At 47.8% G+C, this 25504-nt stretch overlaps 1 protein-coding gene across 6 annotated transcripts in view; it reads right to left on the bottom strand.

Moving 5' to 3' along the window:
- Positions 1–25504, bottom strand: part of TNS3 (tensin 3) — a 269285-nt gene that overhangs the window by 171088 nt on the left and 72693 nt on the right. For all 6 annotated transcript variants that reach the window (XM_064169929.1, XM_064169928.1, XM_064169927.1 and 3 more), the window contains exon 2: positions 21627–21738. In XM_064169929.1, coding sequence (XP_064025999.1) covers positions 21627–21738 — 112 coding nt within the window. The remainder of the gene's footprint in view (positions 1–21626; positions 21739–25504) is intronic.

The raw sequence follows: 25504 nt of genomic DNA on the forward strand, positions 1-25504 counted from the left end.
AAACAGATCCCCAGGCCTCATACACCCAAACACTAACACCCTGCAACCACACAAACCCATCCCCAGCCCCACACAGCCAAACACTAACACCCTGCAACCACACAAACAGATCCCCAGGCCCACACACACCCAAACACCAACACCCTGCAACCACCCAAATTGATCCCTACACCAAACACACCCAAACATTAACACCCTGCAACCACACAAACTGATCCCTACACTCAAACACTAACACCCTGCAACCACACAAACCCATCCCCAGGCCAAACACTAACACCCTGCAACCACACAAACCCATCCCCAGGCCAAACACACCCAAACACTAACACCCTGCAACCACACAAATTGATCCCTACACCCAACACACCCAAACACTAACACCCTTTTCTTGACAGGTCTGAATTTCACCAGGACACCAAATGTCTGCCCAGAACAACAAAATATAAAACAACTGAGCCCATTTTGATGGCATTTACCAGGTGCTCAAATGGTCAAAGTGGAAGCTGCATACATCCCACTGACACAGAGCAAGCATCCCATGTTGTCAATCACTGGTAGGGTCATCTTTTCATACACATACAATGCTCTATGTGTGTATAAACATTTATGAGTGCATTTGCATGCATGGACATATGTGCACCAACACTGGTAGGGTCATATTCTCATAATAGAATCATAATCGAATCAAGCAGGTTGGAAGAGACCTCCAAGGTCATCCAGCCCAACCTAGCACCCAGCCCTAGCCAATCAACCAGACCATGGCACTAAGTGCCCCAGCCAGGCTTTGCTTGAACACCTCCAGGGACAGTGACTCCACCACCTCCCTGGGCAGCCCATTCCAATGCCAATCACTCTCTCTGGGAAAAGCTTCCTCCTAACATCCAGCCTGTACTTCCCCCAGCACAACTTGTGAAAGGATCACCTTTTCATATATATACAATGCTCCATGTGTGGGTATACAAACATTTATGAGTGCATTTGCATGCATGGACATATGTGCATCAACACTGGTAAGGTCATATTCTCATATATCTTAAATGCTCTATGTGTGTATAAACATTTATGAGTGCATTTGCATGCATGGACATATGTGCACCAACACTGGTAGGGTCATATTCTCATACACATACAATGCTCTATGTGTGTATAAACATTTATGAGTGCATTTGCATGCATGGACATATGTGCATCAACACTGGTAAGGTCATATTCTCATACATCTTAAATGCTCTATGTGTGTATAAACATTTATGAGTGCATTTGCATGCATGGACATATGTGCACCAACACTGGTAAGGTCATATTCTCATATATCTTAAATGCTCTATGTGTGTATAAACATTTATGAGTGTATTTGCATGCATGGACATATGTGCACCAACACTGGTAGGGTCATATTCTCATATATCTTAAATGCTCTATGTGTGTATAAACATTTATGAGTGCATTTGCATGCATGGACATATGTGCACCAACACTGGTAAGGTCATATTCTCATATATCTTAAATGCTCTATGTGTGTATAAACATTTATGAGTGCATTTGCATGCATGGACATATGTGCACCAACACTGGTAAGGTCATATTCTCATACATCTTAAATGCTCTATGTATGTATAAACATTTATGAGTGTATTTGCATGCATGGACATATGTGCACCAACACTGGTAGGGTCATATTCTCATATATCTTAAATGCTCTATGTGTGTATAAACATTTATGAGTGCATTTGCATGCATGGACATATGTGCATCAACACTGGTAAAGTCATATTCTCATATATCTTAAATGCTCTATGTATGTATAAACATTTATGAGTGCATTTGCATGCATGGACATATGTGCACCAACACTGGTAAGGTCATATTCTCATATATCTTAAATGCTCTATGTGTGTATAAACATTTATGAGTGCATTTGCATGCATGGACATATGTGCCAACACTGGTAGGGTCATATTCTCATATATCTTAAATGCTCTATGTGTGTATAAACATTTATGAGTGCATTTGCATGCATGGACATATGTGCATCAACACTGGTAGGGTCATCTTTTCATACACATACAATGCTCTATGTGTGTATAAACATTTATGAGTGCATTTGCATGCATGAACATATGTGCACCAATACATATATGTATACATACACACAAGCATTCACAGCACTTGCACAGTGCTGCCCGATCATGAGACTGCCAGAGAGACTTAATCCTGCTTCATTATGCCAGATGGATTTAGCAACGTCCTTCATCAACAAAAAGATGCACTTTGAGAGACTTTTTAGGGCCAAAAGAACAGTTATTATACCACAGCCCTGCAAACTTTCTCAGCGCAACGAACATTCAACACAAAAAAGCATGAGCAGTGCAGAAGAGACACAGCACAAACGTTAAGGCAAAACACAGGCAACTTACAGTTAAAAGATCTCAACAAGTAGCTTCTACGGAATGCTGGCATCCTTCAAAGCTTAGGAGCAAGATAACACTCAAGCTCTTCTCAAGACTACAGCCCAAGTGTACTACAACTTCAAAAACGTGCCTGAAACTGTCCAGAGAACTTAATCAATGTCACACTGAGCGAGGCTACTTCAGTTCTTCAACTGAACAGCTGAATGTCTGTATCCCACACATCAGCTCTCCTCAAATACCAGACTGTCCAAATTTGTGTTTAAGGATTCTGGCACCAGTTCCAAGAACAACTGTCCCAAGCTGGCTGGCAATGAAATGGAGGCCAAACCATATTTAGTCAATTTACTACACTTCAAAACAGTTCCTAAACAATAGCTCTGAGAATACATTTCTTTTAAAAGGAGGGGAAAAAACAACACCACCAAAAAATCCCACCCAAAACCGAAGACCACAAACATTTCTTTGCACCAAACTGAAGATGTATTTACACAGGAGTTAACACTGCTGCTGCCACAGTACAGGCAAAAGGATTTCTCAGACTTAAGCACCAAAACGTCTATGAAACAAATATTCTACTTCTTACATTGACATATGTAAGATGTTCTCTGCAAGCCAGCAGCAATGTGCTTACAAACTAAGAGAGTACTTCATAGAATCACAGAAGCAGTCAGGGTTGGAAGGGACCACAAGGAGCAGCCAGTGCCAACCCCCCTGCCATGCCCAGGGACACCCTATCCTAGAGCAGGCTGCCTACAGCCTCAGCCAGCCTGGCCTTAAACACCTCCAGCCATGGGGCCTCAACCACCTCCCTGGGCAACCCATTCCAGCCTCTCACCACTCTCATACCCTCTCATACCACTTCCATACACTAAGCACAGACTGATTTCTGGTTCTTCAGGACTGAGATGAAGTCTTTGTGTGGCAAGGGCTGCTCCCCTCACCACGTTCTGGCACCAATGGGACACAGGCTATGGCAGCATACTCCATCCACTCCAGACAAACATTCTGCTGCTCCATCCATGCAGCTACTATTGAGCTGTGAGCAGCTGATAAGCACAGCCTCACACTTAACCACAGGTTTTATCAACCTGATTCTCCATGGGTGGTTTGCATGTGTTTGCCTTTAAACTCTACACATGGCAAGGGGACAGAAAAGGGATAATACCCTCTTGGGGCAGAAACTTGCAGCTAAGTAGACATAACTTGGTTTAATACCTTACTAATCCCTAAGAAAGATCATTTGCACCAAAAAGCATCAACTCTTCAGCTCTTGATAGTTGTTTTTAGCTTCCTAGTAACAAGTAATAAATGAGGACTCTGAATCACAAGCCTAGTTGCTGTGTAGAGCAAAACTTCCTGACATAGCTGGTGAGGATGCCAAGTAGGGAAAGTGTCTCACTGCACATGCAGTTTGTGAAGAGATAAGGACTGGTGCCTGAGGTAACGGTTGGGGGACATCTTGGGCACAGCCATCATGGCAGTTGCTGGAGGAGTAGAGAAGGAGATCAGCAGAACTGCACCAGGGACTTCTGGTGGACTGACTTTGGCCTGTTTCAGAGGCTGATGGACAGAGTCCCCTAGGAGGCAGCCCTGAAGGGCCAGAGTCGAGGAAGGATTTGATCAATGTTTATAAGTATCTGAGGACTGCCAGGAGCTGGGGGACAGGCTCTGCTCACTGCTCCCTGGGATAGGACAAGCAGCAATGGGTGTAAGTTGCAGCAAAAGAGGTTCTGCCTCAACACAAGGGGGAACTTCTTGACTGGAAGAGTCCCAGAGCACTGGCACAGGCTGCCCAGAGAGGCTGTGGAGTCTCCTTCTTTGGAGCCTTTCAAGGCCTGTCTGGATGTGTTCCTCTGTGATCTGTGTTAGATAGGATTGTCCTGCTGTGGCAGGGGGCTTGGACTGGATGATCTCTTTGGGTTCCTTCCAATCCTTAACACATCCTGTGATGGCCAGACACTGCCCATGAGGGAACTCTTAAAAGCACAGCAACAGGTCATCACCATGTGCTGAAAGCCAAGTCAGGAGGGAAGAAGGGACGTGGCTGAGCAGAGAGATTTAGAGAGGCTGCTGGAAGAAGGAGCAGGATACTCAGAAGGACTACAAGATTGTCATGAGACTATACAGGGAGAAAATTTACAAAGGCCAAAGCCCAAATGGAGATTAGTTTGGCTTCATCTGTTAACAAGAGCAGGAAATGCTTTACAAATGTATTAGCAACAAGAGGAGGACTGGAGAAAAGAGTGGTCAAGGATGAGGAAAAGGCTGAGGTATTGAGCACCTTGCTTGCCTCAGTGCTCAGCAGTAAGACCAGTTTTCTGTTGTATACCCAGTTCCCTGAAGATAGGGATGAGGAGCAGAATCAAGTCCCCCAGAGTCCAAGAGGAGACACTCAGTCACCTGCTGCAGCACTTTGACACTCACATGTCTATGGGAGCAGATGGCAAATACTTGAGGGTACTGAGGCAACCAGTGAAGTGCTCACCAAGCCACATTCCATCTTGGTTAAGTGGGGAGGTCCCAGCTGGCTGCAGATTGGCAAACATGACACCTAGCTAAAAGAAACACTAGAAGCAGGAGCCAGGGAACTACAGACCTGTCAGTCTGCCCTTGGTGCCAGGGAAGGTCATGGAGCAGGTGAGTGCCTTTAGGCAGCATGTGCAGGGCAACCAGATGATCAGGCCCAGTCAGCAGGGGCTCATGAGGGGCAGGTCCTGTTTGACTAGTATGACCTCCTTCTAGAACAAGGTGACCCAAAGAGAAAGCCTGTGGGTGTTGTTTGCCTGGAGTTCAGGAAAGCCTCTGACACCATTTGCCATAGCATCCTCCTGGAGAAACTGGCTGCTCATGCCTTGGATAGGTGCATGCCTTGCTGCACTAGGAACTGACTGGATGGCTGACCTCAAGCACTGGTGTGGAATGGAGTTACACCCAGTTCTGACCAGTCACAAGTGGTGCTCCCCAAGGCTCAGTACTAGGACCAGCTCTCCTTAGTATCTTTATCAATTATCTGAATGAGGGAATTGAGTGCAGCCTCAGTACAACTGCAGACAAGACCACATTGGGTATCGGTGCTGATCTACTCAGCAACAGGAACATCTACAGAGGGATCTGGACAGAGCAGAACAACAGGCTGAAGTTCAACAAGACCATGTGCCAGGACCTGCACCTGGGTCAAAAAACAACCCCATGAACTCTCTCAGCTTGGTGCAGAGTGGCTGGAAAGCTGCCCAGCAGAGAAAGACCTCAGGATGTGAACTGACAATGGGCTGAACATGAGCCAGCGTGTGCCCAGGTGACCAAGAAGACACACAGCATCCTGGCCTGGGTCAGCAAGAGTGTTACCAGCAGGACCAGGCACAGGATCATGCCTCCTGCACTGGTGAGGCCACACCACAAACACTAGATTCAGTTCTGGGGCCTTCACTCCAAGGCCACTGAGGTGCTGCAGCACGTTCAGAGAAGAGCAACAAAGCTGCTGAAGGATCTGGAGATCCTCTAGTGAGGAATGGCTCAGGGAACTGGGATTTACAGTATCACAGTACCACCAGGGTTGGAAGAGACCTCACAGATCATCAAGTCCAACCCTTTACCACAGAGCTCAAGGCCAGACCATGGCACCAAGTGCCACGTCCAACCCTGCCTTGAACAGCTCCAGGGACGGCGACTCCACCACCTCCCCGGGCAGCCCATTCCAGTGTCCAATGACTCTCTCAGGGAAGAACTTTCTCCTCACCTCCAGCCTAAATCTCCCCTGGCACAGCCTGAGGCTGTGTCCTCTTGTTCTGGTGCTGGCCACCTGAGAGAAGAGAGCAACCTCCTCCTGGCCACAACCTCCCCTCAGGTAGTTGTAGACAGCAATAAGGTCTCCCCTGAGCCTCCTCTTCTCCAGGCTAACCAATCCCAGCTCCCTCAGCCTCTCCTCGTAGGGCTGTGCTCAAGGCCTCTCCCCAGCCTCATTGCCCTTCTCTGGACACACTCAAGCATCTCAATGTCCCTCCTAAACTGGGGGGCCCAGAACTGAATACAGTCTAGAGAAGAGGAAGCTGAGGGAAGACTTCACTCTCTATAACTACTTGAAAGAAGGTTGCAATGATGGGAGGGTCAGTCTCCTCTCCACAGTATCAGGTGATAACACAAGAGGAAATAGCATCGAGTTGCATCTAGGAAAGTTTAGGCTGGATGGTAGGAAAAACTTCTTTCCTACAAGAGTGGTCAGGCATTGGAACAGGCTGCCCAGGAACGTGGTGGAATCAACATGGCAGTCTGGGACACAATTGAACAGCCATGGTGGTGCTAGGTCAATGGCTGGACTTGATGATCTTAGTGAGCTTTGCAACCAAAACAATGCTATGATCCTATGAAAGATGCATTCTCTTCCTCAGCACCTCCAACTCCCCACACCACTTTCTCTCACTGCTATTTTTTGACAAGAATGGAAGAGCTCTGCATAATCCACAACAAATTGTAACCTAAAGCAAGCCTATAAAAAGATTTGTGAAATGAAGACTTGGAGCTTTTTTAGTTCCTAATTTGTCTTCTCTCTTAATAGCACGGAAAGATGCGTGCCACAGCAGTGGTAAAGCCCAACCAATTTAGGAACCAGAGTGGTGATACCACTGATGTGCAAGACCTCCCTCCTGCAGGAAATGTTTAGAGCTGAATCCCAAGTCACTGGCTCTGAAGTAAAGATGTTTTCCTTTCTTCAGAAACCAAATCAAGATGTCTGCACAAAGGCAGAGCAATGACACCATAACAGGGGCTTCTCCAGACAGAGCTTGGTACAGAAGGACAACCAGCACCAAAATCACTGTGCTGTTCTCTGGCTATTTGGATTTTGAGATGAGGTTAATAACATTATGATCAGATTATGGAGAACAAAACTTTCACCAACACAGGCACTTTTCTGATGATCTCTTCCTAACAGTTCTGCAGCAAGATAAAGATCCAAAATGAGTGACGTGGTCTGGTTGATTGGCTAGGGCTGGGTGCTAGGTTGGACTGGATGATCTTGAAGGTCTCTTCCAACCTGGTTGATTCTGATTCTAATTCTATGAAAAACAGGCACACAAAAAGTATAAATGGTGCCTGGAGGACAGCCCTGTGAGGAGAGGCTGAGGGAGCTGGGGGTGTGCAGCCTGCAGAAGAGGAGGCTCAGGGCAGAGCTCATTGCTGTCTACAACTACCTGAAGGGAGGCTGCAGCCAGGTGGGGTTGGGCTCTTCTGCCAGGCAAGCAGCAACAGAAGAAGGGGACACAGTCTCAAGTTGTGTCAGGGGAGGTCCAGGCTGGATGTTAGGAGGAAATTGTTGTCAGAGAGAGTGATTGGCATTGGAATGGGCTGCCCAGGGAGGTGGTGGAGTCGCCGTCCCTGGAGGTGTTGAAGTAAAGCCTGGTTGAGGCACTTAGTGCCGTGGTCTGGTTGATTGGCTAGGGCTGGGTGCTAGGTTGGGCTGGCTGAGCTTGGAGATCTCTTCCTACCTGGTTGATTCCATGATAACAAGTAATACGGTGAAAAGAAATCATAAGAGAGTGATTGGCATTGGAATGGGCTGCCCAGGGAGGTGGTGGAGTCACCATCTCTGGAGGTGTTCAAAAAAACCCTGGATGAGGCACTTCTTGCCATGGTCTGGTTGACTGGACAGGGCTGGGTGATAGCTTGGACTGGATGAGCTTGGAGGTCTCTTCCAACCTGGTTGATTCCATGATTCTATGAAATAGCCTCACATTGCAGCAGGGTAGGTTTAGGTTGGACACTGGGAGAAACTTCTGAACTGAAAGGGTTCTCAACTTCTAAACTGAAAAGGCTTCTCAACTTCTGAACTGAAAAGGCTTCTCAACTTCTGAACTGAAAAGGCTTCTCAACTTCTGAACTGAAAAGGCTTCTCAACTTCTGAACTGAAAAGGCTTCTCAACTTCTGAACTGAAAAGGCTTCTCAACTTCTGAACTGAAAAGGCTTCTCAACTTCTGAACTGAAAAGGCTTCTCAACTTCTGAACTGAAAGGGTTCTCAGCTTCTGAACTGAAAAGGGTTCTCAGCTTCTGAACTGAAAGGGTTCTCAACCACTGGAAGAACATGCTGAGGCAGTTGGTTGAAACCTCATCCCTGGAGGTGTTTCAAAGAGACAGAGATTTGGTGCTGAGGTGCATGGTTTAGCACCAGATTTGGCAGAGTAAGAAAACAGCTGGACTTGATGATTGTACAGGTCTTTTGCAACCAAAACAATTCCATGATTGAAGATAAGACAGCAGTTTAGCTTGGGTGGAGGTATCTTAGATTGGTGGAAGAATGAACGGCCTTCAGCTGCACAAGTCAACTCCTCTATTTTTAGGAAACAGAGATGTTGCTGGTCTAACAATCACAGCACAGCAACAACATCTGCTGGTGCAGTTCCTGTGCCTCAAACATCTTCCTACAATTTCCTCTGTTCTTTTGTTTGGGTTTTTTTCTAATATTCAGCCAACCATTGTCTCTTCATCTGAATGTTGCTCCCAGCATTTCATGACATGGCTGCAGACATTGGTTTTGAAGATGTAGGCTAAAAGACAGTCATGGGAAATCTGAGCAAAGCTTCAGTAGTCTTCACTTGGGGTGGCTATGCAGTAAAGTGTTGGGAATGAGCTTTCCTGAAAATTAAATACTCCATTTGCTGCTGCTGCTGCTGCTGGAAAAAGCTTTATTATGAGAAAAACATTCTGGCACTACCACTGCAATCATAGATTTGCTACTTTCCTTCACTCCCACCCTCTTCCTGCCTTGTAGGAAGAATCCTGACCACCAGGGTTGGGTTGTTTTTTTTCTAGTTTCATTTGTGGTTTCTGTTTTTGTTTGTTCATTTGGGTTTTTTTTTCCCTCTGTGGAGTTTATCATTTCAACCTAAAAACTCCTGAGTTGGTTTGTTTCTTAACCCTGAAAACTCCTGGGTTGGTTTGTTTCTCAGTCTTGAAAACTCCTAAATTTGTTTCTTAATCCTGAAAACTCCTGGGTTGGTTGGTTTGTTAATCCTGAAACCTCCTGGGTTGGTTGGTTTGTTAATCCTGAAACCTCCTGGGTTGGTTGGTTTGTTAATCCTGAAAACTCCTGGGTTGGTTGGTTTCTTAAGTCTTGAAAACTCCTGGAATGGTTTGTTTGTTTCTTAATCCTGAATCCTCTTGGGTTGTTTGTAATCCTGAAACCTCTTGGATTTGTTTGTTTGCTAATCCTGAAAACTCCTGGGTTGGTTGGTTTCTTAAGTCTTGAAAACTCCTGGGTTGGTTGGTTTGTTAATCCTGAAAACTCCTGGGTTGGTTGGTTTGTTAAGTCTTGAAAACTCCTGGGTTGGTTGGTTTGTTAATCCTGAAAACTCCTGGGTTGGTTGGTTTGTTAATCCTGAAACCTCCTGGGTTTATTTGTTAATCCTGAAACTTCCTGGGTTGGTTTGTTTCTAAATCCTGAAAACTCCTGGGTTGGTTGGTTTGTTAATCCTGAAACCTCCTGGAATGGTTTGTTTGTTTCTTAATCCTGAATCCTCTTGGGTTGTTTGTAATCCTGAAACCTCTTGGATTTGTTTGTTTGCTAATCCTGAAAACTCCTGGGTTGGTTAGTCTGTTCATCTTGAAAACTCCTGGGTTGGCTGGTTTGTTAATCCTGAAAACTCCTGGGTTGATTGGTTTCTTAAGTCTTGAAAACTCCTGGGTTGGTTGGTTTGTTAATCCTGAAGCCTCCTAGGTTGGTTGGTTTGTTAATCCTGAAAACTCCTGGGTTGGTTGGTTTGTTAACCCTGAAAACTCCTGGGTTTATTTGTTAATCCTGAAACTTCCTGGGTTGGTTTGTTTCTAAATCCTGAAAACTCCTGGGTTGGTTTGTTTGTTAATCCTGAAACCTCCTGGAATGGTTCATTTGTTTCTTAACCCTGAATCCTCTTGGGTTAGTTTGTAATCCTGAAACCTCTTGGATTTGTTTGTTTGCTAATCCTGAAAACCCCAGGGTTGGTTAGTCTGTTCATCTTGAAAACCCCAGGGTTGGTTAGTCTGTTCATCTTGAAAACTCCAGGGTTGGTTAGTCTGTTCATCTTGAAAACTCCTGAGTTGGTTGGTCTGTTAATCCTGAAACCTCCTGGGTTTATTTGGTTGGGGTTTGTTCCATTTCCCACAGATGCTCTTACAAAGGCATAACTTTAAGCACTGTGAAAATGCTTTTCCATTTTTCAAACCTGAGTACTCCTACAGTAACTTTTCTTGACCTTCTGAAGCTACCACCCAGTGGTTTGAACTTCAAAATCAATTCTACAACCACAGATGAAGCTCTAGCACGATTGAGCCCATTCCTCATGAAGCAAGCAGGGAACTCAAGTTTTCACTACAGGCAACTTTCTGAAATACTACCTAGTATCTGTGATGCAGTTTGGCTGCTATGAACACTCAATGTTCCACTAGAGGGGTTTGCCTTTTCACAGTCAGGGTTGGAAGGGACCACAAGGATCAGCCAGTTCCTACCCCTCTGCCATGCCCAGGGACACCCGACCTTAGAGCAGCTTGGCCAGAGCCTCATCCAGCCTGGCCTTAGACACCTCCAGCCACGGGGCCTCAACCACTTCCCTGGGCAACCCATTCCAGCCTCTCACCACTCTCATGCTCAACAACTTCCTCCTCATGTCCAGCCTGAACCCACCCATCTCCAGCTTCACTCCATTCCCCCCAGTCCTGGCACTGCCTGAGAGCCTTTTGTGGTTTTTGGTTTTACATTACTAGGAACTTTAACCTTTCCTGCCAAAATTCCTTCCCCCTCCCCCTAGTGCCCCTGAGACAACATCATGCCATCAAAGGATGTCAATGGCACATCTCTTCTCAGCTCCAGAGAGGGCTGTGTGCAGTCAGGATGCTTGTGTACCACTTGTGTAATGCTCACTAATTGCAGGGGCTTCTTCTATATGTCTGTATGCTCCAGTAAGCCTTTATTCATCCTCCCCATTCTTTGCTGTTGTTATGGACATAGCTTCCACATTTTGCTGTCCAAGCCCTGCACTGAAATATGAATGTGTAGCTTGTGCAGCTGTGTTAATTAGAAGCTGTGAAAGTTGCTATTTACTGTATGCACAGTTTGTCTGCAGGGAAGCAGCTGACCTTCCCAGGCTTCTGCTGGCACAGATGGGCACCACTTCATGCTTCTTCCAACCTCCTCCTCCTCCCTGGAACAGTACCCTTCATGGTGCTTACACCCAGGTCAACATCACACCCATTTCTGAAGGGTTCTTAAAAAGCTTCTCTGCTTCCACTAGATCTGGCCCCCCAGTTTAGGAGGGACACTGAGATGCTTGAGCGTGTCCAGAGAAGGGCAACGAGGCTGGGGAGAGGCCTTGAGCACAGCCCTACGAGGAGAGGCTGAGGGAGCTGGGATTGGTTAGCCTGGAGAAGAGGAGGCTCAGGGGAGACCTTATTGCTGTCTACAACTACCTGAGGGGTGGTTGTGGTCAGGAGGAGGTTGCTCTCTTCTCTCAGGTGGCCAGCACCAGAACAAGAGGACACAGCCTCAAGCTATGCCAGGGGAAATTTAGGCTGGAGGTGAGGAGAAAGTTCTTCACTGAGAGAGTCATTGGACACTGGAATGGGCTGCCCGGGGAGGTGGTGGAGTCGCCGTCCCTGGAGCTGTTCAAGGCAGGACTGGACATGGCACTTGGTGCCATGGTCTAGCCTTGAGCTCTGTGGTAAAGGGTTGGACTTGATGATCTGTGAGGTCTCTTCCAACCCTGATAATACTGTGATACTGTGTGATACTGTGATCACTTTCCACTGGACACCCTCCCAGATGCCTTTGAGAAGCAAAGCTTACAGCCAGATGACCTTTTATAGCAAAAGCCTGTGTCTCTACCTATGACTAACTGTGCTTGAGCATTCCACAATCCCTCTTCCATGGAGCTCACAGCAGCTACAAACAATTGTAGCTCTCCAGGCTGGAAAGCTGCCTGGCACAAAGGGATCTAGGGATTGGAATAGACAGGCAGCTGAATAGGAGCCAGCAGTGTGCCTAAGCAGCCAAGTGGCTTGGATTAAAATGCTGTGTCCAGCAGGAGCAGGGAGGTGATTGTTCTCTTGGACTCAGCTCTGGTGAGGCCACACCTCGAGTATTATGTTCAGCTTTGGGCACCACAATACAAGAGAGATGTGGAGGTGCTGGAGCAGGTCCAGAGGAGGGCAACAAAGCTGGGGAAGGGCCTGGAGAATAAATCTTATGGGGAACAACTGAGGGAGCTGGGGATGGTTAGTGTGAAAAAGAGAAGGCTGAGGGGGGACCTCATTGCTGACTACAACAACCTGAAGGGACATTGTGAAGGGGCTGCTGCTGGTCTCTTCTCACAGACATTTGGAGACAGAACAAGGGGAAATGGCCTCAAGCTGAGGCTGGGGAGGTTTAGATATTAGGAAACAGTTTCTCGCAGAGAGAGAGGTCAGGGACTGGAATGAGCTGCCCAGGGAGGTGGTGGAGTCACCCATCCTGGATGTGCTTAATGGTCCTTTGGATGTAGTGCTTAGGGCTATGGTTTAAGGTGACTCCTGTAGAGCAGGGTTCTAGGTTGGACTTGGTGATCCTGAGGGGCTTTGCCAACCTGCCTGTGTCTGTGGTTCTGTGAATAATCTGATCTAACAACAAGAACAACAACTTATCATGCTGCTTGGTCCTGCAGCCTGCATCTGCTGGTCTGTATCTACTTCTGGTTTTGTCATATGAGCAAATGTTGGGCATAACTGAAAAATAATTTCTGGCTCTCATTTTCTCCCAAGTCCATTTATCTTATAAATTTGGAGGTAACTAGCAGTAAATTGCTCAGGAAAGCAAGAGATCCATGCATTATAGAACTTAAAAGTATTCACTTAAAACCATTTCAGAACAGTCCCCATGGAGGGCAACACCATTTGCTGGATGAGTACTCATGGGAACACATAAAGGTACATACAAACATCATGCAGAGAGGAAGAGGAAGATGATGAAAAACGCTTTTGATGACAGCCTGTTCATGCTGTCATGGAATCAAGCAGGTTGGAAGAGACCTCCAGGCTCAGCCAGGCCAACCTAGCACCCAGCCCCAGCCAATCAACCAGACCATGGCACTAAGTGCCCCAGCCAGGCTTTGCTTCCACAGCTCCAGCAATGGTGACTCCACCACCTCCCTGGGCAGCCCATTCCAATGCCAATCACTCTCTGACAACAACTTCTTCCTAACATCCAGCCTAGACCTGTCCTGGCACAACTTCACACTATGTCCCCTTATTCTGGTGCTGGTTGCCTGGTAGAAGAGCTCAACCCCACCTGGCTACAGCCTCCCTTCAGGTAACTGCAGACAGCAATGAGGTCTGCCCTGAGCCTCCTCTTCTGCAGGCTGCACACCCCCAGCTCCCTCAGCCTCTCCTCATAGGGTTTGTGTTCCAGGCCTTTCACCAGCTTTGTAGCCAGAGACCTATCCCCACCCCTCAACCCACAGCCAGCCCAGTGCAAAAAGACCAGCCCCCAGAACCCAGAAACTGAAACCACCAACCAGAACAGAAAGCCTCTCATGTTACCATCTGAACTTCAACTCCCATAGCACTTTGCTCCAGTCAGCACTTTCAGTTTGAAGCTGGCAGTGTGAGTGCAGCCCAGACAGCAACCCTCTGCTGGGCTGCAGCAAGAGCAGTGTGGGCAGCAGAGCAAGGGAGGGGGTTCCCTGCCCTTACTCTGCTCTCTTGAGACCCCACCTGGAGTCTTGTGTGCAGTGCTGGAGCCCCTAACACAAGAAGGACATGGAACTGTTGGAGCCAGGCCAGAGGAGGCCACCAAGATGCTCAGAGGGCTGCAGCAGCTCTGCTGTGAGGACAGGCTACAAGAGTTGGGGCTCTGCAGTCTCGACTGTGAGGTCAAGAAGACCTTATAGTGGCCTTCCAGGATCTGAAGTGGGCTGCAGGAGGGCTGGGGAGGGACTATTGACAAGGTCTTGCAGTGACAGGACAAGGGATAATGGGTTTAAACTGGCAGAGGGGAGATTCAAACTAGATGTTAGGAAAGGGTTCTTTGCAGTGAGGGTGGTGAGACACTGGCACAGGTTGTGCAGGGAGGTTGTGGCTGCTCCCTCCCTGGAGGTGTCCAAGGCCAGGTTGGATGAGTCCTTGAGCAACCTGTTCTAGTGGGAGGTGTCCCTGCCTATGGCAGGGGGCTGGAACTTGAGAACCTCTGAGGTCCCTTCCAACCTAAACCATTCTATGCTTTTATGACAGCAGCATGGTATTATCAGCAGCAGATTCAACTCAGCCCATGATACTTGCACACAGCACTACAATAAGATTTTCTCTGCCCACATTATAGCTACCAGTGTAGGGCAATGCTATTTATTGTCTTTTTTGTTCACAGTCATACATGGTTCAAAGCATCAGGAAGAAAGCAAAATTCACACACACTCGAATTATCAAGGAAAAAAAAGCTTTAGGGGAAGTAAGAAATCTGAGGAACTAAAATTCTGCAAGCACTGCTACTGGGATTCTTCCAGCTCTACTCATAGAACAATGGAATGGTTTGAATTTGAAGGTACCTTTAAGATCAGCTAGATTCAAATCTGCCATGGCCAGGGAAATCTAGTAGACAAGGTTGTGCAAGGCCCCATCACACCTGGCTTGGAATGTTTCCATGGTTGGAGCCTCCACATCATCTCTGGGTAACCTGTTCCAGTGTCTTTCCATCCTCAAGGATGAAGAATTTTTTATGTAAGTCACATTTCTTCCACTTTGAAGCTCTCTGTCATCCTGTCCCTTCACACCTTTGCATAAAGTCCCTCTCCAGCCCTCCTGTAGACCCTTTCAGGTACTGGAAGGCTGCTCTAAGGTCTCCCCAGAGCCTTCTCTTCTCCAGTTAGAACAGCCCCAACTCTCCCAGCCTGTCTTCAAGAGAGAGCTACTCAAGCTCTCTGAACATCTTCATGACCTTCTCTAGACCCTCTTCCTGTCCTTCCTGTACTTGGGGCTCCATGGCTGGGCACAGTACTTCAGGTAGAGTCTCAGCAGAGCACAATAGAAGGGGAGAATAACCTTCCTCAACCTGCTGACTATATCTACTCTCAAACCCAGCACATGGATGGCTAGCTTAGATTAACAAGAAGTTATTCAGTTCACTGGAACTAATTGCTTTAAGGTCCAAATTTGGTCCATGCAGTGCTTTGTATTACATGTTGCATAGCAACACCTAAACACGAGGAGAACCTGAAGGAGCTTAGTTTTTTAGCTTGGAGAGGAGGAGACAATGGGGTGACCTCATTCATGTTTATAACTATGTGCAGGGTGAGTCTGGAGCCAGGCTCTGATGGGTGATGCCCAGTGACAGGACAAGGGGCAATGGGTGGAAGTTGAGGCATAGGAGGTTCCATGTGAACCTGAGGAAGATTTTTTTCCATGTGAGGGTCACAGAGCACTGGAACAGGCTGCCCAGGGCGGGTGTGGAGTCTCCCTCTCTTGAGATATTCAAGAACCATCTGGATGTGTTTCAGTGTGATCTGCTCTAGGTGATTTGTTCTGGCAGGGGGGCTGGACCAGATCATCTTTGGACATGTCTTCCAGCCCCTGACATTCTATGGTTGTATGTTAGCTTAATCACCAGTTGCAGGGGAAGGAAGCTTCATCAAAAATATGTGAAATGTTTCAATTCTTCATACTAGTTTCACTCATCAGTACTGTAAGAGCTATAAATCACAGAATCAGTCAGAGTTGGGAGGGGGCACAAGGATCAGCCAGTCCCAACCCCCCTGCCATGCCCAGGGACACCCTACCCTAGAGCAGGCTGCACACAGCCTCAGCCAGCCTGGCCTTAAACACCTCCAGCCATGGGGCCTCAACCACCTCCCTAGGCAACCCATTCCAGCCTCTCACCACTCTCATGCTCAACAACTTCCTCCTCACCAAACATATGAACCTCCCCACCTCCAGCTTTGCTCCATTCCCCCCAGTCCTGTCGCTCCCTGATATCCTGAAAAGTCTTTCCCCAGCTTTTTGACAGCTTCCCTCCAAATAAAGTAAAATAACTACCCAATTTCTAGGGATAAGTTGCTTAATAAGTAAAAGAAGAAAAACACAAAACAGAAACAAACCAACCAACCAAAAAAAAAAAACCACCACCCCACTCCAAAACACAAACCAGAGATGCAATTTGGTTGAAAAAAGACCTTAAAATCACTGAGTCCATCCATTCTGTAGCTCTGCCAGGTCTAGGGTCAAACCATGCACCTCAGCACCACATCTCTGTCTCTTTTAAAGACTCTGAATAACTTTAGCAACTGTGCAGCCACTCTGTAAATGTGCACAATTAAGATTAGTTAGCCCTGAATGAAACAAAACTGCACTGCAGGGAAAACCAAACCACAGCTCAGAAGTATTCACACAGTATCCCAGTATCACCAAGGTTGGAAGAGACCTCATAGATCATCAAGTCCAACCCTTTACCACAGAGCTCAAGGCCAGACCATGGCACCAAGTGCCACGTCCAATCCTGCCTTGAACAGCTCCAGGGACGGCGACTCCACCACCTCCCCGGGCAGCCCATTCCAGTGTCCAATGACTCTCTCAGGGAAGAACTTTCTCCTCACCTCCAGCCTAAATTTCCCCTGGCATAGCTTGAGGCTGTGTCCTCTCGTTCTGGTGCTGGCCACCTGAGAGAAGAGAGCAACCTCCTCCTGGCCACAACCACCCCTCAGGTAGTTGTAGACAGCAATAAGGTCACTCCTGAGCCTCCTCTTCTCCAGGCTAACCAATCCCAGCTGCCTCAGCCTCTCCTCGTAGGGCTGTGCTCAAGGCCTCTCCCCAGCCTCGTCGCCCTTCTCTGGACACGCTCAAGCATCTCAGTGTCCCTCCTAAACTGGGGGGCCCAGAACTGAACACAGGACTCAAGGTGTGGTCTAACCAGTGCAGAGTACAGGGGCAGAATGACCTCCCTGCTCCTGCTGACCACACCATTCCTGATGCAGGCCAGGATGCCACTGGCTCTCTTGGCCACCTGGGCGCACTGCTGGCTCATGTTCAGGTGGGTATCAATCAGCACCCCCAGATCCCTCTCTGTCTGGCTGCTCTCAGCCACTCCGACCCCAGCCTGTATCTCTGCACGGGGTTGTTGTGGCCAAAGTGCCTCACCCTGCACTTGGAGCTATTCAAGTTTGAAGTGGTGCTACAGAAACACGTGAAGTCAGTGTGGTCATCTGCTTACTGCAGAAATCAATCAATTCATGAGAAGCTACACCAAAAGACACAGCCCACCTCTAGCCAGGCTTGCCAGGCAGGGAGGCAGCAGGAGCTCCCCTTTCTTCACATCTGCCTTTCCATTTTCCCTGTTTTGGTAACCATTGCTACAGATTACAGCATGTGAGTGAGGATGCTTCCCCAAGCTGGCCTGATGCACAGCTGGACAAAGTACACTTGTCAGTCAGTCTGTCTCTCTTCAGAGGAAGCCCTTCAGGCACACAATTCCAACTTAGCCACTACCAAAGGACACCTTTAGTGAGACAGAGCTAAATGACACACTCCCAAAATGACTGGCACACACTGATGCAAACTCACCCAGCCTAACACAACACCCAGTTATGGCTCTTTTTTTTTTTTGCCACAAGTAGAAATGATTCATTGCTAGACAAACAACTGCAACATGCTGGCAATCTGGAGCCTTTCCCCTCCCCACCTATCTCTTGACACATAGCTTTCCTCCAACTGATATTATATGCTGGAAGGAACCTGCAGCCTGCACAAAGAGCTATTATTTCTCAGGTCAAAGTTAAAAACCAAGATTTTTCCTCATTAACACACAAAGGAACTTTAGGTCTTCCTCCCTAAAGGCAGTTTTTATCTCTTCCCTCACAGTGCAAACTTGTTCATAGAATCACAGAATCAACCAGGTTGGAAGAGATCTCCAACAGCATCCAGTTCAACCTAGCACACAGCACTAGACAATCAACCAGACCATGGCACTAAGTGCCCCAGCCAGGCTTTGCTTCAACACCAACAGGCATGGTGACTCCACCACCTCCCTGGGCAGCCCATTCCAATGCCAATCACTCTCTCTGACAACAACTTCCTCCTCACATCCAGCCTAGACCTCCCCAAGTACAACTTGAGACAGTGTCCCCTTGTTTTGGTGCTGCTTGCCTGGCAGAAGAGATTAACCCCACCTGGCTACAGCCTCCATTCAGGGAGTTGTAGACAGCAATGAGCTCTGCCCTGAGCCTCCTCTTCTGCAGGCTGCACACCCCCAGCTCCCTCAGCCTCTACTCACAGGGCTGTGCTCCAGGCCCCTCACCAGCTTCATTGCCCTTCTTCTGGACACCTTCCAGCACCTCAACATCTCTCTTGAATTGAGGAGCCCAGAACTGGACACAGCACTCAAGGTGTGGCCTGAGCAGTGCTGAGCACAGGGGCAGAATAACCTCCCTCCTCCACTTCATACACTTTTGTTCACTTCCATACAGCAGCATCAGGGAGAATTTACCAGAAGCAGCAGCACCAGGATTTGGTTCTGAAAGAGATGGTTCATTTTTCTCCATATGAACAGAGTTTCACAGTACTGGGGTACATTTCAAGCACTGCAGTGCTGGCAAGGGAACAGACAACTATCAGTTCTATCATGTCCAAAACTCCATTTTAAAAAGCTCCTGTTGTAAATCAAAACACAAATGTGTTCTTATTCAGTGGAAACTACTTGGAGTCATCATTTCTCTCTGCACAACTCCAGTTCCTCCCACCCCACAGAAGAATATCAAGCAACTGACAACCAAAACATACCAGCAGTGAAGAAGGATCATAGATCTGCCTGGTACTCACATCAACACAAGGGGCTGTATGATACTATCAAGGGGCTCCTTCTGACAACTGCATCTCAAAACCCAGAGACAATTATCCCACAGGCTTCATGATGGATGCAGATTTTACCACAGCCACGACTGTATTGGTTTGGAGAGTGTGTTGGAGGGATCCCATCAGCAGTGCCTGTAAAATTTCAGTTCCTCAGGAGTTTTCATTCTTCCTGAAGAAATTTTATCTTAATGCTTTGAATTCATGTGAATTTTGCTGTCTTCCTGATATTCTGAACCCCATATAAGTGGTAGCCAAAGAGGTGTTACATTCCTGGCACATACTGACAGGTCCTGTACTTGAACCAAAGCTGTTACACGTTGAGGAACAAGGAAAACTTGCTCAGACTCATCCTAACCTCTGCCCTGGTTACAAGACTTGTGGTAAAGCTCTTGGCACCTCTGGTAAGTAAACACACTGACACAGCTTTTGTGAATTTGAGACTTCCAGCTGTGGGCTGTCAAAACTCCAATCCAGAGCAAAATGGAAAACATTTTTTATTCCATTTCTCATCCTTAAGGCCTTTCTGCCTCCCTATTTTCTCCTGGTATGGTGGTTTTATACACTGAATCTAGACTTAGAGGGTCTTACAGGCAGTTCCTTCACTAAGCAAGCTTCCTTCCCACAACACTATTTCTGTTAACTTGAAAACAACTACATCCTAAGAACTTTGGAACCAGCTTCCAGAAGGACAGAGAGGAGAAACAGGCTAAAGGAACCCACACATCACTAATGCTGCCAAGAGTTGTAATATGGACAAGTAAGGTGGTTTACATTTAGCTATTCATCTGCAAAGCCTACATCTTAGTTCAGGAATTGGCCACCTTCATTCTACAGCCAAATCTCTCACCTCTCTCCCAAACCCTCAGAGGGGCCCCTAAGGCATCTGAAGAATATGGGAGAGGGGATGGAGAAAGAGAACCATCTGTAACTGGGAAGTAGTGTAGAGAGCTCTAAGTGAAAACAGTGGCTATGTTTCAGCTGAGGAGATAACAGCATTCTCTTAGAAGGAGGAAAACCACATATGTGGCAAAAGAAAAAACTTGTTCAGGGCTGGGTGCTAGGTTGGACTGGATGACCTCGGAGGTGTCTTCCAACCTGGTTGATTTTATGATTCTATGATTCATTTACATGGAGGAAAAGGAGGTTAACATCAACCAGACAAAACCAGTACCAAGGACTTAAATGCCAGCATGGTACATTGCAGAAGCCCCAGACAACTTGCAGAAGGGGCATACTGAGCTTTCCCAAGACCTAATTTTGCCACAGGTATCCCAAAGAGAAGAGGCATGAGTATGGCTCAATTCTGCACATCAAGGGAGAAGTGTGAGGGAAAGGGCAGTAAGAAGCACATGGCAAAGCCAGGGGCAGCAGAGTTGCTGCAGTCCATGCATTCAGGAGGATGACCTCTTTGCTGTATCAGTCAATGTCTGGACTGTAGAACTAAGGATCAGAGAATCAAGCAGGTTGGAAGAGACCTTCAAGAGCATCCAGGCCAACCTAGCACCCAGCCCTAACCAATCAACTACACCATGGCACTAAGTGCCCCATCCAGGCTTTCCTTCCACAGCTCCACGGACAGCGACTCCACCACCTCCCTGGGCAGCCCATTCCAATGCCAATCACTCTCTCTGACAACAACTTCCTCCTAACATCCAGCCTGAACCTCCCCTGCCACAACTTCACACTGTGTCCCCTTGTTCTGTTGCGTTTGCCTGGCAGAAGAGACCAGCCCCACCTGGCTACAGCCTCCCTTCAGGTAGCTGCAGACAGCAATGAGCTCTGCCCTGAGCCTCCTCTTCTGCAGGCTGCACACCCCCAGCTCCCTCAGCCTCTCCTCACAGGACTGTGGTCCAGGCCCTCACCAGCCTTGTGACCCTTCTCTGGACACCTTCCAGCACCTCAGCATCTCTCCTGAATTGATGATGATGATGAGGCTGAACACAACACAGCTAGTAAACCAAAAAGACTAGATGGTTGCTCTTGTAAGCTTTTGCAAAGCAATGCAAAGAAGAACTTTCATGCTTCAGTGAGTGGCAGTCACACACTTCCTCTTTTGGAAACCAAACTCCAGAGGTATGTAGCACCCACTGTGCACACACACCTCTCTCACACGCTCCTCAGAGAGCCACCACAGGCACTGCCTTATGCTGGAACCTGCCCAAAGAGCACAGCAGTAAAAGCACATTATCATACAAGTCCAATTATCCAGCACCCTGCTCCCTGACAGGGAACATTATTGTACAAAGGCAGGAAATAAACTGAGGAAACACTGATACATAATCCAGGGGGAATTCCAGAAACAGGGGTCCTACATACCTTAACACTGGTATAAAATCAGTTTCAATTACACTGCAAGAAAGTAAGGAGCCCATCACACATTACTCACCTCTGCAGGAAATGCCTTGGCTATCAATTACTTGTTTGCAGATTCCACAGGCTTTGTATTTCTTAAAAGACTTCGTTTTGAAGGTGTGAGACCTTGAAGCTGTTTCTTGAGGCTAGAAGCAAGAGAAATAACATCAGACTTCACCTCAACTTCTGAATCGTATTTAAAAGTGAAATATCATAGAATGGTTGAGGTGGGAAGGGACCTCAAAGGTCATCTAGTTCCAGCCCCCTGCCATAGGCAGGGACACTTCCCACTAGAACAGGCTGCTCAAAACCTCGTCCAACCTGGCCCTGAACACCTCCAGGGAGGGAGCAGCCACCCATTCCAGGCTCTCACCACTCTCATGCTGAACAACTTCCTCCTCACGTCCAATCTGAACCTACCCATCTCCAGCTTTGCTCTATTCACAGTATCCCAGTATCACCAAGGTTGGAAGAGACCTCACAGATCATCAAGTCCAACCCTTTACCACAGAGCTCAAGGCCAGACCATGGCACCAAGTGCCACGTCCAACCTTGCCTTGAACAGCTCCAGGGACGGCGACTCCACCACCTCCCCGGGCAGCCCATTCCAGTGTCCAATGACTCTCTCAGGGAAGAACTTTCTCCTCACCTCCAGCCTAAATCTCCCCTGGCACAGCTTGAGGCTGTGTCCTCTTGTTCTGGGGCTGGCCACCTGAGAGAAGAGAGCAACCTCCCCCTGGCCACAACCTCCCCTCAGGTAGTTGTAGACAGCAATAAGGTCTGCCCTGAGCCTCCTCTTCTCCAGGCTAACCAATCCCAGCTCCCTCAGCCTCTCCTCGTAGGGCTGTGCTCAAGGCCTCTCCCCAGCCTCGTCGCCCTTCTCTGGACACGCTCAAGCATCTCAATGTCCCTCCTAAACTGGGGGGCCCAGAACTGAACACAGCACTCAAGGTGTGGTCTAACCAGTGCAGAGTCCAGGGGCAGAATGACCTTCCTAGACCTGTCAGTACCTGATGGCTTAAAAAGTCTCTCCCCTCTCCTGATGGCAGGCAGCAAGCAAGCTGCTTTCAGGAGGCTGGAATCTAAACAGCATGTAATTGTTAGGGGCAAAAGCTGGAAGAAAACAGTTCAGAAACCCAAGCTGTAGGCTGAATTTCTGCCCAAAGAAGAGGCTGCACCTCTGCTCAGCCTGCTAGCATTATGAAACTCTTTTGTTTGCCACACAAGGAAATATTTTTTGGTCAAGTTCTGCTCAATGAGACATTCAGAAATCTAAGCAAGCTAAAAGTCTACCCCAGACTTGCATCAATGGAACACAGCACACATCGCATCAAGATTTACAGGGGCATGCTGAGCTGTGGCAAATATCTTTCTCACCACTGAGGGTAGCAACAGGATGATCATCACCAGATCAAAAGACTTCACAGCAACTCCATCCAAGTATGTTTGAGTCACATCACACTCTGAGAAACCTCTACACAAAAAACAACCCCCAGATTTCAGTTAAATCAATACAGATGAAAGCACTCAAGACAGACCACTTAGCTTTTACAGAACCACAGACACAGGCAGGTTGGCAAAGCCCCTCAGCATCACCAAGTCCACGCTAGAGCCCTGCTCTGCAAGAGTCACCTTAAACTCTAAGCACCACATCTAAACCACCCTTAGCACATGCAGGATAGGCAACTCCACCACCTCCCTGGGCAGCTCCTTCCAGTCCCTGACCACTCTCTCTGTGAGAAACTTTTCCTAATGTCCCATCTAAATCTCCCCAGTCTCATCCTGAGGCCATTCTCCCTTGCTCTGTCTCCAACCATACCTGAGAAGAGACCAGCAGCAGCCTCTCCACAGTGTCCTTTCAGGTAGTTGCAGGCAGCAATGAGGTCTCCCCTCAGCCTCCTCTAACCATCCCCAGCTCCCTCAGTCTCTCCTCATAAGCATTATTCTCCAGGCCCTTCCCCAGCTTTGTTGCCCACCTTTGGATCTGCTCCAGCACCTCCACACCTCTCCTGCATTGCAGTGCCCCAAACTGAACACAATACTCCAAGTGTGACCTCACCAAAGCCAAGTCCCAGGAGACAATCACCTCCCTGCTTCTCATCCTGTCACTGGGCATCATCCTTTCCCTCTTGCTGAGCACTGAGAAGATCTCCTCTCAAGCTGTATTTCTCCAGGCTAAACAGCCACAGGTCTCTTAGCATTTCCTCCCCACGGAGATGTTCCAGATCCCTCAGCATGTCTGTAGCCTCTGTTGGACTCTCTCCAGCAGTTCCCTCTCTCACACTTTTGGGCAGTGCCCAAAACGAGCCCCAGTACTCCAGCTACAGCCTCATTAGGATAGAGAGGGAGAAGAACCTACTGGCCACACTCTTAATCCACAGCTCATTAAACCTATGGAGGAGACATTCCCAGTGTTACTCCTAAATGTTGTAGCTGAGGATTCAATGAAGAACAGAAACAAGCAATACTTATTTCAATCCCACGTGTCCAACACAAACTGCAATTGTGAGAACTGCAGGGACAGGGATCTGCTGGAGAGGGTCCAGCAGAGGGCTACGAGGATGCTGAGGGGACTTAAGAGGAGAGGCTGAGGGACCTGGGGCTGTTTAGTCTAGAGAAGAGAAGACTGAGAGGGGACTTGATAAATGTGTCTGAGGGGTGGCCAGAAGGGGGGGGACAGGCTCTGCTCACTGCTCCCTGGGATAGGACAAGGAGCAATGGGTGTAAGTTGCAGCACAAGAGGTTCTGCCTCAACACAAGGGGGAACTTCTTGACTGCAAGGGTCACAGAGCACTGGCACAGGCTCCCCAGAGAGAGAGGTTGTGGGGTCTCCTACTCTGGAGCCTGTCTGGATGTGCTCCTCTGTGATCTGTGTTAGATAGGATTGTCCTGCTGTGGCAGGGGGGCTTGGACTCGATGACCTCCTTGGGTCGCTTCCAGCCCCTAACACCCTGTGAGCCTGCAAATGGTCCATCCTGCTACAAGGCACAGGGCTGAGACCTAGCAAAGAACCAAGCAAGCACTGTAAAATTATCTCTGCTCAAGCAATCTCTGAGAAAGCTGTAGAAGCAGATTCACACACTACATGCTCAGCTAAGAAAAACACCTTACTTATTACTTACTTAACACCTTAGCTTATTACTTCTACAGAATCAGTTCCCTCCACAGGCACACAGACAACAACTGATCTCCATGTCTCAGGAAATGCAATCCTCATCAAAAATAAGTAGGACTTTTAAAATTAGACTGTTCTGTCCTCTCTATGTGGAGTCCAAAAGGCAAAAAACAAACAACCCTCTTAGCCTGTTCCTTCTCTGCCTCCAAAACTCACGACAACCCATGGCAGATACTCCAGCTAAGAGATGATCATAAACACATGTGCAAAGCCACATCAGCTCTCCCTACGTCAAACTCCATTCCTGCTGGCTTCTTCATGGCCCATAAACCCCTCTCAGCACAGCAACAAAATGACATCAGGCAAAGATCTCTCTGTTCACTTCGTGTCCTTGTTCATGCAAACAGGACCTCTTTTCCCCAGCCACTCTCCAAATAACCTCCCAAACAATGCTGATGTTTCCTGGGAATCAATTTGTGCATTCTTCTAGTCTCTAAGGCAGCTTTAAATCATAGAACGGTTTAGGTTGGAAGGGACCTCAAGGATCATCCAGTTTCAACCCCCTGACATAGGCAGGGACATCTCCCACTAGAACAGGTTGCTCAAGGCCTCATCCAACCTGGCCTTGGACACCTCCAGGGAGGGAGCAGCCACAACCTCCCTGGGCAGCCTGTGCCAGTGTCTCACCAGCCTCACTGCAAACAACCCTTTCCTAACATCTAGTTTCAGTCTCCCCTCTGCCAGTTCAAACCCATTCCTCCTCATCCTGTCATTACAAGCCCTTGTCAATAGTCCCT

The sequence above is a fragment of the Pogoniulus pusillus genome, chromosome 32 (genome assembly GCF_015220805.1).
Source record: "Pogoniulus pusillus isolate bPogPus1 chromosome 32, bPogPus1.pri, whole genome shotgun sequence".
Lineage (NCBI taxonomy): Eukaryota > Metazoa > Chordata > Aves > Piciformes > Lybiidae > Pogoniulus > Pogoniulus pusillus.